Source organism: Ixodes scapularis, unplaced genomic scaffold, assembly GCF_016920785.2.
Source record: "Ixodes scapularis isolate PalLabHiFi unplaced genomic scaffold, ASM1692078v2 PGA_scaffold0__279_contigs__length_252992795, whole genome shotgun sequence".
Classification (NCBI taxonomy): domain Eukaryota; kingdom Metazoa; phylum Arthropoda; class Arachnida; order Ixodida; family Ixodidae; genus Ixodes; species Ixodes scapularis.
Window position 1 is genome coordinate 11,006,040 of NW_024609835.1, and position 12,301 is coordinate 11,018,340.

General features: G+C 43.2%; 1 protein-coding gene across 1 annotated transcript; it reads right to left on the minus strand.

The window, feature by feature from the left end:
* Positions 1–10,880: 10,880 nt before the first annotated feature.
* LOC121836166 (keratin-associated protein 19-2-like) lies at positions 10,881–11,542 on the minus strand. Its single transcript, XM_042290973.1, has 2 exons — positions 11,528–11,542; positions 10,881–11,243 (listed from the first exon to the last, which is right to left on the minus strand). The coding sequence occupies exons 1-2, from the start codon at positions 11,540–11,542 to the stop codon at positions 10,953–10,955; spliced, it is 306 nt and encodes a 101-aa protein (XP_042146907.1). The 3' UTR covers positions 10,881–10,952.
* Between the last annotated feature and the right edge of the window lie 759 nt (positions 11,543–12,301).

Consider the following 12,301-nt stretch of genomic DNA (forward strand, 5'->3'; position numbering starts at 1 on the left):
ATGAATAAATAAATAAATAAATATTACTCTAAATTTTTTTTTTGTTGTTTATTCGCGTAAAATTTATTTTTCGACACGCGTGTCCTAACCAGACTGTTTGAAAATGCTCAGAGCCCAAAGGAAACACAGCTATCAATAACAAGCATAAAAAAAAAAAAAAAAAACTTTTGAACGAAGATTACAAGAGCAGCTTTGAAGAATACAACACACATTTCGAAGCCACGAGCGCAAGTTACACAGGGCGAAAGCAAACTCCGAAGTGAGGATCTCAAAAGCAGAAGTATTACAAGACAAAACACCTCTACGCTGGGCTCTATAAACAATAGTATCGTTACAGCGTTCAAGTTAAATTCCAATGTGGTGATTCCCGACCATGGTTGAAACTATAAACTGTGCCGCGGAGCCGACCAGCATCGGCCGAAACATAGAGGGCCGAAAGACACTCGGAAACCCGCAGAGAAAGTAAAAACACAAAAAAATGCTTCACTAAACGCGCGCGTGCACGACTTCGCGGCACCGCTCAATTTCGTCGATACGTGCTCCTACAACGTTTCGTCGAGTTTGTTTTGTTTCGTTCACCACGGGGATTGCATTATTGGTTTAATTTCGTTCGCCGCAAACCTACCTCAACTAAAGCGGACTTGCCCAGGCGACTCTGATACGCCACAAATGAATTGGCGATCGCCGCTTTCAAACCGTCCGCACTACGCGCTGAAACCCTTCGCTCCGCTCGGAGACACTTTAATATTGATCGAGAACATGTTTATTTACGCATATCGGATACGACCATACATTTCGCCTAAGAGCGTAAGCGCGAAACTTTACTCTCGAGGCGCGAACTCGCACCAGGCCTCATGCAAACCGCAACGGTTTCGTCAAGCTCGCATCGCCTTGGTCGCCGACCGAGGCGATATGTGCGGAAAGACGCTTCCGATGAAGCGTCGCAAGGTTGGTCGATGAAACGAACACGGGTACTTTTCGATGAACCTAAGTGGCATTAAAACGCTGCTGCGTCGACGAAACCATCTGCCGGTGTTATATCGTTTGTTTGATGAACTGATTGCCGCCGGGTCTAGTTTTGAAGTGCTAGGCCTCGTTTGCACGCTAACATGGACGAGTACGAGCCCGACCGCGTCAGAGAGCGAGCGCCTATCGTACAGGGTAACCCTGCGACTTTATGAAGTACGTTCTGAAATGACTATAACATTTCTGCTGCTCAACAAGTAGCCAAAGCAATCAAAACTCACCGTCCAATCGGTTGCCACTCCGACTGCATCCGACGAGGCTTCCACCGCACCGCCACAGGTCAACTGGGTCAACCGTCACCTCCAGTTCAAACTCGGGCGCGCGCGCGGCAGTCGGAGAGTAGGTAGCCTCGTCTCCGGCGCCTCCGCGTCGCTCGGATTCCGTTCTCATGTTTTTCACGGCCGGAAACATTCACCGAATATGCGCGTGTAGTCACAATTTCTAAATCCCGGGGCCAAAATCTTGTTTCGCCAAGGCTTCTTTCCAAAATAGCTACTCGAGTGATGCTTCGTCCACTTCATCGAAGGCTTGCGGCAGCCATTATTGGCGAGGGGACTAAAGTATTCGTTAGGGGATCAACTCCAGCGGGAGCAACGAAATGCCCGCGGGACGAACTGCTCGAGTTACCGCTTCTGAATAGAGGGCGCTAGGGTCGCGGGGATGAAAGATGGCGATTGGTCCCTTTGCGCTCCTTTTTTTTAAGAGTGTTTAAATCGACCGCAAAATTCGGTTTCTTAACCTATCGGGCTACGACTTTGTGCAGCATTGCCCACAGATGGTGCATTTTTTTTTTTTTTGTAAAATTTCCAAAGAGCGAATTTACTTGAGGAAAAAATAAAGAAAGAAAATGGCTTAGCTCCTATGGAAACGCAGTGAAGCCACCGGTCTTCAAACAACACGGCACCGTTTGCACGGGAGACAAGAGATGGCGCAAGCGGTCGCGACTCCAACTGCCGCCAACGAACGAGCATACGACGCCGAGAGCCGGCGTCTTTAGCAGACAAGAAACTGCAGTTCCTTGTTGTTACCGCGCCTGTTTTTTTTTTTCTGCGACAGTTGCCGCTTGCGGAACGAGCGCCGCTTTTGAGTCGGAAAACTCGTCTGCTAAAGACGCCGCCTCTCGGCGCCGTATGCTCGTTCGTTGGCAGCGTTCGTTGTGCCATCTCTTGTCTCCCGTGCGAAACGGCGCCGTGCTGTTTGAAGACCGGTGGCGTTGCTGCGTTTCCATAGGAGCTGAGCCTTTTTTCTTTCTTTACTTTTTCCTCAGGTAAGCTCGCTCTTTGAAAATTTTACCAAAAAAAATGCACCATCTGTGGGCGACGCTGCACAAAGTCGTAGCGCGATAGGTTAAGGAACCGAATTTTGCGGTCGATTTAAAGAGCCTGGCCTCTCCTTGAATCACCCTGTAGATTCTATTTTAAAGTGGTGTGAGCTCTGGTGAGTGGAACTAAATATTAACAAGTGCAAACTAATGCCCATGGCTCGTAAGGTTACTTTTACTTCTATGTATAGCCTTAACAACACAACATTAGAGGTTGTAAATTCTTATAAGTATCTAGGAGTGACCCTTAGCTGCGATATTTCTTGGAACCTGCATAATAATTATGTTACCAACAGCGCTAACCGTATGCTTCGTTATCTTAAACGTATTTTTTTATGGTCCCGTCATCATTAAAACTCTTTCTTTATAAGACATTAGTGACTTCAAAGCTTGAATGTTGAGCCTCCATCTGGGATTCCGGAACAGCCAGCATTGCTGACTCTCTCCAATTAAATAAGAACAGATCCGCACGGTTTATTATGGCTAATTGTAATCGTACCGCTAGCGTAACATCAACGAAAAATACTTTATCACAACCCAGTCTCGCACATATCCGAAAAAGTTGTGGTATTTGTCTCTTTCACAATATTGTTCATCACAACAGTGTACTAAGAAATCGATTGATAACTCTTTCCCCCCACCCCATCGTTTGTTTCTGCACGCTTGAATCACCGAGACAAAGTAAACGCTCCATTTTGCCATTTTAACAAATATTTTGCTTCACTTACCCCTGGAGTCAAATGGATGGAATCACCTACTTCCATCACTTACATCAATGGCTGATTGCGTTACTTTTTGTTCAAATGTTCCACACCAGGAATCCCCCCCTTGTTTAACTATTTTGTATTGTCCACTGTTATTTTGTTTGTTTTCCCACCCCTCCCCTCTGTAGTGCATCTGGCCCTAAGGATAAAACAAATAAATCAATCAATAAGGTGGCCCTGAAACTGCATTTCCCTATAAGTGTAGGTTTTTGCAGCAGGTATGAGATAAAGTGTAAGTGCTATTCATGAGAAATTTTCGTCGATAACATTGCCGGTAGCTTTTCCAAGGTGAAGAGTGATGCGAAAGAAAAAGATATGTACAAAAATTGCGAGTCTTCAACGGGTGCTCCATAGAAGGCGCTAGTGCGTTCTATTGTCGTAAGAGATTTTTAAGTGGTCGCTGCTCACACGGTCGTAAGCAGTCGCAAGTACGTGAACGAGTCTTCATACTCCTCTTTTACGGGCACGCCAATGGCCTTCAGATCGAACTTCCTTAAAGAACAGATGAAACAGCGCACGCGGATGGGCAAACCCAGAACCGAGGCCGCCAGGTGGTTTGCCAATTTTTATTAAGGGAGTCGTTTCCGAAGACTTTTAAAGTGACTGTAAAGCATTTATATTTAGATGGTGAAGATGATAATTGTGAATTAGTTCTGACGTTCCAAAGTTTACTCTGTTCTTTGCTCTTGCTAAGGTTCATTGGGAAACGTGGGTTAATGATACATTGGTTTACTTTAACACTTTTGAAACTCCTTATTGAAAATACAACTCCAGGAGTCATGACTTGACATTTTTATGGCTGATGATTGTCATTTCTAGAACTAGAGCGTATTTAAAGTAAGTGTCCGGTCGAAACCGGAAGCACTTCAAGTTGCAATAAAGACGTTTGTGAGATCTTCTGTTCTTGGGGTTAACTTATCTTACAAGCTCCAAGCATCCTAGAAATAAAAAAAAAATTATGCTTGTGCGACGTCTGTTTCTTTGCTAAAAAATATGATAGAAGTTCGTGCCACGCCTCCTTCTGAGCGGAAAGATCTGGAGCACAGAATTCAGCGGAGGCGCCAATAGCGTGACGACGGGCGCGTCAGCCAATAGCAAGCCACCTCTCTCCGAAAGGCAGCTTGCGATTGGCTGACGCGCGCCCGTCTTCACGCCACCGGCGCTTCCGCCGAATTCTGTGCTCCAGATTTTTCCGCTCAGAAAGGGGAGTGGCACGAACTTCAATCACAATTTGTGTAGGGAAATAAACCTCGCACAGGACAATAATTCTTCGATTTTTGGGATGATAAGATCCCCTAGACCTAGAGTGAGTTATCAGCAAGAATAGACGATCTCAGAAACGCCTTTAATGTTGCCAACGATAGCACTGTTTACGCTAGGATGCGATTGGAGTAGTCTAAAATTTAATTACTCATGCAGAGGGGCATATAAAATTCAAATAATGCGCGGACCGTGCGTTTGGAGGCAATAACAAGAATATTCTATTGTTTTCTCGAACATAAAATTTGTTCGGACAATCCCTCTAATGTTTCTTGGTGTTGACTACGAATATTTCCTTTTCATTTACTAGGTACGAGGGAGAGTCGGGTTCTGTTGGCACTTTCTCATAAATCTCCTCAGAGTGTTGTAACGCGGAACTCAAAATTTGTCAAAAAGATTTTTGAAACCTATTTTTTGGCAAATTCTTTGTTTCAAACGTACCGCTGGAAGTTAGATCTTAAACTAAAACGAGGCATAATTTTTTAGACGTTCTCTTTGTCTGTTCCTTCTACTGAAAGTTCTTCCGATTTCTTCCACCGCAGTCTCAGGTGTAATACGACATGATTAGCATAATTTTGTTTTCATGTTTTGCATTAGCGCGTTTTTTTTATTTTACATTGAGTGTAGTATTCACTAAGAGAATGCCCATTGACATAGAAGAATATTTACAATAAAAAACTGGAAAATAGTATATGCGATAATAACCACAATGTTCGAACAAACATTTTTCGGTATTGCTAAGTAAAAATAAAATTCGAAGAGGTGCTTGCTTTGTACACAAACACAACAGAGCTGCAAGGTTGCACGTGAAACTCAATGATATTTTAACTTCTGTTACTTTCGCAGAAACAAAATAGTAGTTACAAAGACAGTTGCATCTTTGCAGACGTATCTAGTTACAAATAGAATAATATCAGAATTATTCCTACTTTTCGAACAGGTTAGTAGATATCCGATTTTAAAATTTTCAGTAGCGATGACCGATTTGTCGTGCCCCAAAGTGTTTTTGGAAACATGCTCGGAATGTTGCAAATCAGTCCTGCTGCTGTTGGCCGGTGATATCGAAGAAAATCCTCGTCCTGACTTCGAGGCAATGTTCAACCAACTTCTCCTGGGCCAGAAAAAAATAAGTGAGGTATAAAAGAAATTCAGGAAAGTCAAGCCAATTTTCGTAGGAAATTGGAAGCAATAAACACCAGAGTAGGCCACTTAGATGAATCATTGAAAAGAGTACAGTCGCATGATTGGGAAATAGCTGACCTTGGGGAAAGTGTTAAAACTATTAGCATCCTTATCCAGTCAGAGCAGGGGCAACTGATTGATCCGGCAGACGGAGGCCGTCGTAACAACTTGATTGTGCTGGGTATTCCTGGGGCCTTTGAGGAAACTGATGCAGACGTAAAAAAGAGCGTGCTGACTGATCGTTTTGAAAACCGCATGGGTGTTAAGGTCAGCACAATTGAACGAGTTCGCATGCTTGGGAAAGAGAGCGTGAACAGGGCAAGACCAATTATCGTAAAGTTTTATGACTATAACGATAAGCTCGAAGTGTTTAGAAACTGCAAAAATTAAAAGTAACCAAAATATCTGTATCTAACGACTATTCGCCGGTCACTTTAAGAAGACGAAAGCAATTATGGGAGAGCGCGAGAAGTGACAAAGAAAAGCGGGTGTATGTAAGGCTTGTTCACGATAAGATTGTGATCGATAAGGAAATGTATTCGTGGGACGACGAAAGAGATTGTAGAATAAAGCTTGCCACCGAGGCGTCAAAACAAGACACGCCTGAATGACGACCAAATAACTTAAACAAGGGTTTGAAGCTGATCAATGTTAACGCGCGGAGTCTTGTAAATAAAGTAGGGGAGCTAGAACACTTGCTTATTCATTACGGTCCTGATGTGGTTATACTTACTGAAACTTGGTTACGTCCTAAGATAACTGATAGTGAACTGCTCCCGCCGAAGTATAAAATGATACGTAATGACCGCGCGGCACATGGCGGAGGAGTTTCTATAATACGGAAAGAAAGCATTGACTTCGTTCGAATACCAGATATCCCAGATAACGAAAGTGTCTGGAGCAAAATAAACTTTCTAGGCGCTTATTTTATCATTGGAGCCGTCTACAAGCCCCGAATCACTCTGTGTCTTTCCTGGAGGCAGTTCAGGATTATTTAACGAATAACATTGAAACGAACTCCTGCGTTATTATTGCCGGAGACTTTAATCTTCCAGAAATGAATTGGGTTGAACTGGACACGGGACAAACTGATGTAAAAAAATGTAAAAGCTCTGAAGTTCTCTTGGGTATCGCATTTGGAAATGGACTTGTACAAATTGTGAGCGAGAGCACGAGGCGGGAATCATTGCTTGATCTCATATTCATTAATAGCCACGCATGAAAACACTCAATTTCAGTGGAGAATGGCCAACCGGACCATACGCTTGTGTTCCTGTGCATGAAAGTGACCTTACCGCAACACAATATGAGAAAACTGCCCATCTGAGTATGGGACTTCAGTAGAGCGGACCACGTAAGCCTTTTGGATCACCTAGAAGTATCTTCGTGTATATTGCATGGGGCAATGGATGTCAATCGTTTGTGGCTTCGTTTTAAATGTATTGTCAATTATTGTTTAAAACACTTTTTCCCGAAAAGAAAACAAATTTGTGCGGAAACATAACCCCTGGATAAACCGTAAAATTATACAGCTAAAACGGAAAATGAAACGAAAGCGAAAAAAAAAACAGACGAGAAATCAAAACGAGGTTTACAATTCTCTCACGGACCCTGAAAAATAAGTTAATTCAAGCAAAGGAAAAATACTACGCAGAAACCCTAACTCAAATCATGGAAACTTCGTTGCAAAGGTTTTGGAATCACCCCGCCCCATCCCGAGATTCTTTAAAATATGCGCAAGTGAACGATGAAATTATTACCGATCAAGGTGAGATGGCTTCTCGATACAATGATTTTTTTTTTCACTCGGTGCTTCGTGACTCGCATTGTAACGTGGCGCCTCTGGAAAGTGTCTCTGTGGAAACGTCTCAGATTGATTTTATCCTCTGTATATCAAAAGAAGCTATTTTTTCTCTTTTATGCAACCTTGATAGAACCATGAAGGCCCGGACAATATTCCTAACGAATTTTTGAAACGTTGTGCAGAATGGTTGTCTGAATACCTGACAATCATATCTCGTGCATCTTTAGATCAAAGTGTTCTTCCCACCGATTGGCTAACCACTAGAGTCACCCCTGTGTATAAATCTGGCAACAGGTATAGTGTTGAAAATTTCCTACCAATTTCTCTTACTTGTGTCTGCTGTAAGATACTAGAGCATGTGTTATCGGCTTGTCTTTTTGATTACTTGGAGAACTTAGTTAATCCCAACCAGCACGTATTCCTGCAGAGGCTATCGACAGTCACACAACTGACAGAAACTATACGCGATTTCACGACTTCGTTGGATGAAAGGGGCCAGACGGATGCAATCTGTCTAAACCTTTTAAAGGCTTTCGACCTTGTTCCCCCTGCACAACCTATCCAGAATCTAAAAGACGCCAGCATAAACTTAAAGGTACTGAGATGGATCACGGCTTAGCTCACCAACCGTACTCGATTTGTCGAAGTTAGCGGTGCCAGATCAGCTATGTTAAAAGTCACGTCGGGGGTTCCCCAGGGGTCCGTGTCGGGAGCCGTATTATTCTTAGGTTATATTAATGACATCGCATACGACTTTGGCCCTAAAGTTACCACCCGCTTATTCGCAGACGACTGCCTAATTTTCTCTAGAATTACATATCATAAAGATCAGATCACTTTGAACAAAGCATTCAGTGACGAACCACGAAACATGCCTTCAACTAATTTGTGCGTGAATGTATGAATTCGTTTTCCACGTCTTCCAGATGAAGTAAGCCCACTAAACTATGCAGGAAAACAACAAATGCTGGCAATAGGACCCTCGTTTACGAGACCGGTTATTCGAGCCTCCAAGCGACGTTATAAAATTCAGATACCATAGGAAACATAATTTTTCCCCAAATCATGCGAATTTTGTAGCTGACCTATTGACCTACAACAAATTATAACGCTAAAAATGGGAATGACGGAGGTGTACGCTGCCAGGTAAGAAAGGGACCTTGTAACACCTGCAGGTAACAGCAAGATTATACGATAAATATCGTTCTGTGCGTGGAAGTGATCTACGTCGAACAACGTCGCTGCCTTGTAAGGGCTCCTTATATATTGTAATGTACCATAAATGAGTGGTGCAAGCGGACGGAAATGCAAACGAACCCAACAAAAACTGTATTTTCCAGGCTCACAAACAAGATTAAAAACGTTGTTGCTTATAACTACGAGCTTGATGATAAACCGTTGACGTTCGTCAGCAATTTTAAATACCTGAGTGTAATCGTGTCGAGTGATATTAATGCCGCGCGCCAAGTAGGCAGCGCGGCCGTAGCCTAACGGTTATCGCGCTTGCCTCCCACTCGAAGGGCCAGGGTTCGATTCCTGGCCGCGGCTACGCATTTTGTTGGCACTGTAATGTGATGTTCTGGTGAATTCGAGAACCGTCTAGCTGTTTCGAGTTTAGAATGTTCTACGCGTCGAACCTTCTACGTCGAATGCTTCAGAAGCCAACGCGTGTACAAAAGCGGCTCCGCCTGTCAAGCAAGGGTCAGTTTCGCCCCAGCGTTCGACTCTGCTGTCACGCCGACTTCGACGCCCGCGACGCTCTGTTATTATCTCTTGTACCCTTTTATTTTTCGGGCACAAGTTCGCCCCATTAAACGTTTCAGTTTCTCCAGTTATTCTTTGTTTTCTCGCATGTTTATTTGTGACAATATTAATTGGATATTTCATATCGACAATGTTGCGAGCTCCGCAGAAAGAACATTGCGGTTCCTAACACGTAACCTTAAATTAGTAACAGAGGAAGTAAAGCTTACAGCTTATTGAACATTTGTACGCACAGTCTTAGAATACACAATTGCGGTGTGGGGCCCATACAGAAAAAAAAAATTGAAAAATTAGAAAAGGTACAAAGAAGAGCTGCCAGATTTATCACAGCCCAATATCGAAGGACTCAGTCTGTCAGTGCGATGCTTACCCATCTCTGCTTGAAATCACTAGCAGAGCGTCGAAAAGTAGCATGACTAAAATTGCTTTATTTGGTACAAACAAATAGTTTCAACATAGACTCACTGCGATATTTAAAGGTTCGGACTACCAGAGGACTTCGAAGAAATTACAATGAAATGATAACGCCAATGAAAGTGCGAATCGACCCTTTTGAATATTCATTCTTTCCATGGACTATAGATGAGTGTCGCAGCCTACCCCAAGATGATTTTGAAGGTGACACCGTTGAGGGTTTCGAAGCCCTCCTGACAAGTATCGCCCAATAAAATAGTACTTAATTATCTTTTGTGTTTTTTGTTTTCTTTGTTTCTTTATATTTTGAATGCGTTCCTGTGCTGAAACGATCATGAAATGTATTGTTTGTTGAATGATGTGTTAAAAATTGGTTGTTTTACCAATATCCCGATTCTTGTAACAGCCTGAAGGCCAACAGTATGAATAAATAAATAAATAAATAAATAAATATTCTACTTCCAAATATCCCGTAACGCGGTTCTCTCTCGCGAAACTGTATTCCATCAGTTCTTGGCCGATGGCTCAGTTTCTAACGCAAGAATAATATTAGCGCACTTCTGGTATGATTTTTCATGCTGCTTGTTGTTTTGGCACCTATTGCTGATGCGAAGACCATAGTAGTGAAATTGTGATTTCACTACTCAGGATCAATGCTGAGTGCAGAAAGCTTAAGGAGTAAACGTTGGTGAGGTACAGGTTCGAATGTTTTTGAAAAATCAAGAAATATGGTGTCAGCGGTGATAGGCTCTATCAAGGTTAGAATGAATATAAATAACAAAGCAAGAATAGCGTTTCGCAGGGAAGCCATTTTCGAAAACAATGTTGATGAGTAGAAAAAGTTATTGTTCTCTAAGAATTTTGCAAGATGGAAACATATTATATGTTCCAGTAATTTACATGAAATATTGGTCAAGGATGGGCCTATAATTATCCACGTCAGAGTTTGAGCCTCCCTTGTGAACCGGATCGACATTACCAATTTTCCAATCAGATGGTACACTGGCCTGACGAAATACTTTGTGAAACAATATGTGATAAAAAAACATCCGGGATTTTTTTTAGTATATATTGATGATTTAGACCTGATACCATCCTACCTCGCTGATGAGAAAATTTTTAAGTTATTAATTAAATCTAGAACACCGTTGAGGGTCACGTCAACGTTTGGCATTGTATTGAAATTATCGCCTTCTGCCCCTTTTGATTTTATTTCTTCACACAACGGCGTATCGCGTATCTCCCTGGCTAAGCCCATTAAAGGAAGCCCGATAATTGCATTTTGAGTACATGCAGATACTTCAAGGAGCCTACTTGATTAGACTACGCTGCCAGATTTGTCCTTTAAAAACTTTATTTACAGTAAAACATGGCGTCTGAAGATGTGATTGCAGATGAACAGCTGACTCGTCTTCTCCTACCACCATCCGTGGCCGTAACCTCCTCCGTAGCCACCGCCGTAGCCGCCACCGTAGCCACCGCCGTAGCCGCCGTAGCCACCGCCGTAGCCGCCATAGCCGCCATGGCCTCCGAAGCTGACAAGAACGCCGTGGCCACCGTAGCCACCGTGACCTCCACCATAGCCTCCGCCGTAGCCTCCACCGTAGCCTCCGCCGTATCCACCTCCGAATCCTCCGTAGCCTCCGTAGTGACCGACGAAGCCGGCGCTGGTGAGGGCGAACAACGCGGCTAGGGCGGCAACTAGGAACTGTAAAAGAATGGAATTGATCATAATTCGGCCGAAAAATCGCAGCACGGACGGGATACGATTTCTGTTCATCTCAATGCGGAGTGCAAGTTCGTCTCCTTCTTTTGCAGGGATTATGATGACGTCAAAACGCCGAGCTCCGATTGGGTCTGATTGAAGGTTAGCAGGAAGACCTAAAAGCAGCTTGCCTTGAGGTCTATACCACTATCCTTCAATGAGAGCCAATCAAAGCTCGGCGTTCTGACGTCACCACCACCACTACACAAAAAAGCGGACGAACCTACCCTCGGCATAAACATCCGTACTTGGCCAGAGTCACACACTCTCAGAAGCTCCTTTGCACATACTTCCTCGCAACCCACTTCTCTCGCTCATTATTAGTCTTCCTTTGATCACTTCAGTTGTTTGTATACTCCAAAAGACGTTTGTGCGTTCAGTCTCCTGCAGAACACGGAGGCAGCCTTTCACGGCAAACAATACCAGGGTCCCAGCGAAATACGAAGATAAGAATATATTAGGCCGAAAAATGCGATGTACGCAGGGCCAATAACTGGCACGTTTCACTTCCTCACTGTCTCTGCGCACATTAAGATTGATATCTAATCGTATCCTCCACTTCGTCATTCAGTAGGGTTCGGTGTGATGGGTTTCCTCCGTAATCTCCAGGAAAGTGAATTCACAAGGTATAAAAATAATAAACTTATTTGGTGCTCTACAATGGCATGGCCATGAATGTGCGGCACTGCTTGCTATTTGTATGAGTTGACATTATCGCGTGATGACCAGTTACTATTTTTTTTTTCGATCTATCTCAACGAAGTGTACATTTTGATACAGATGAGACGGTGCATATTAACGAACATAAAAAAATGACAAATCGGTAAATTATGGCTGGAGAAGAAAACGTTCTACTGAACACTAGCTTTTAGATGGGTATGAACGTGAAAGTGACAACGCAGAGCGCGCGACGAATTGACTAGTTTGTCGAAAGATTGATAAAGAAACACTTGGGCATATGTAACACGCTGCCGAGCTGTGCTAGCTTGATTTTCCTGCTA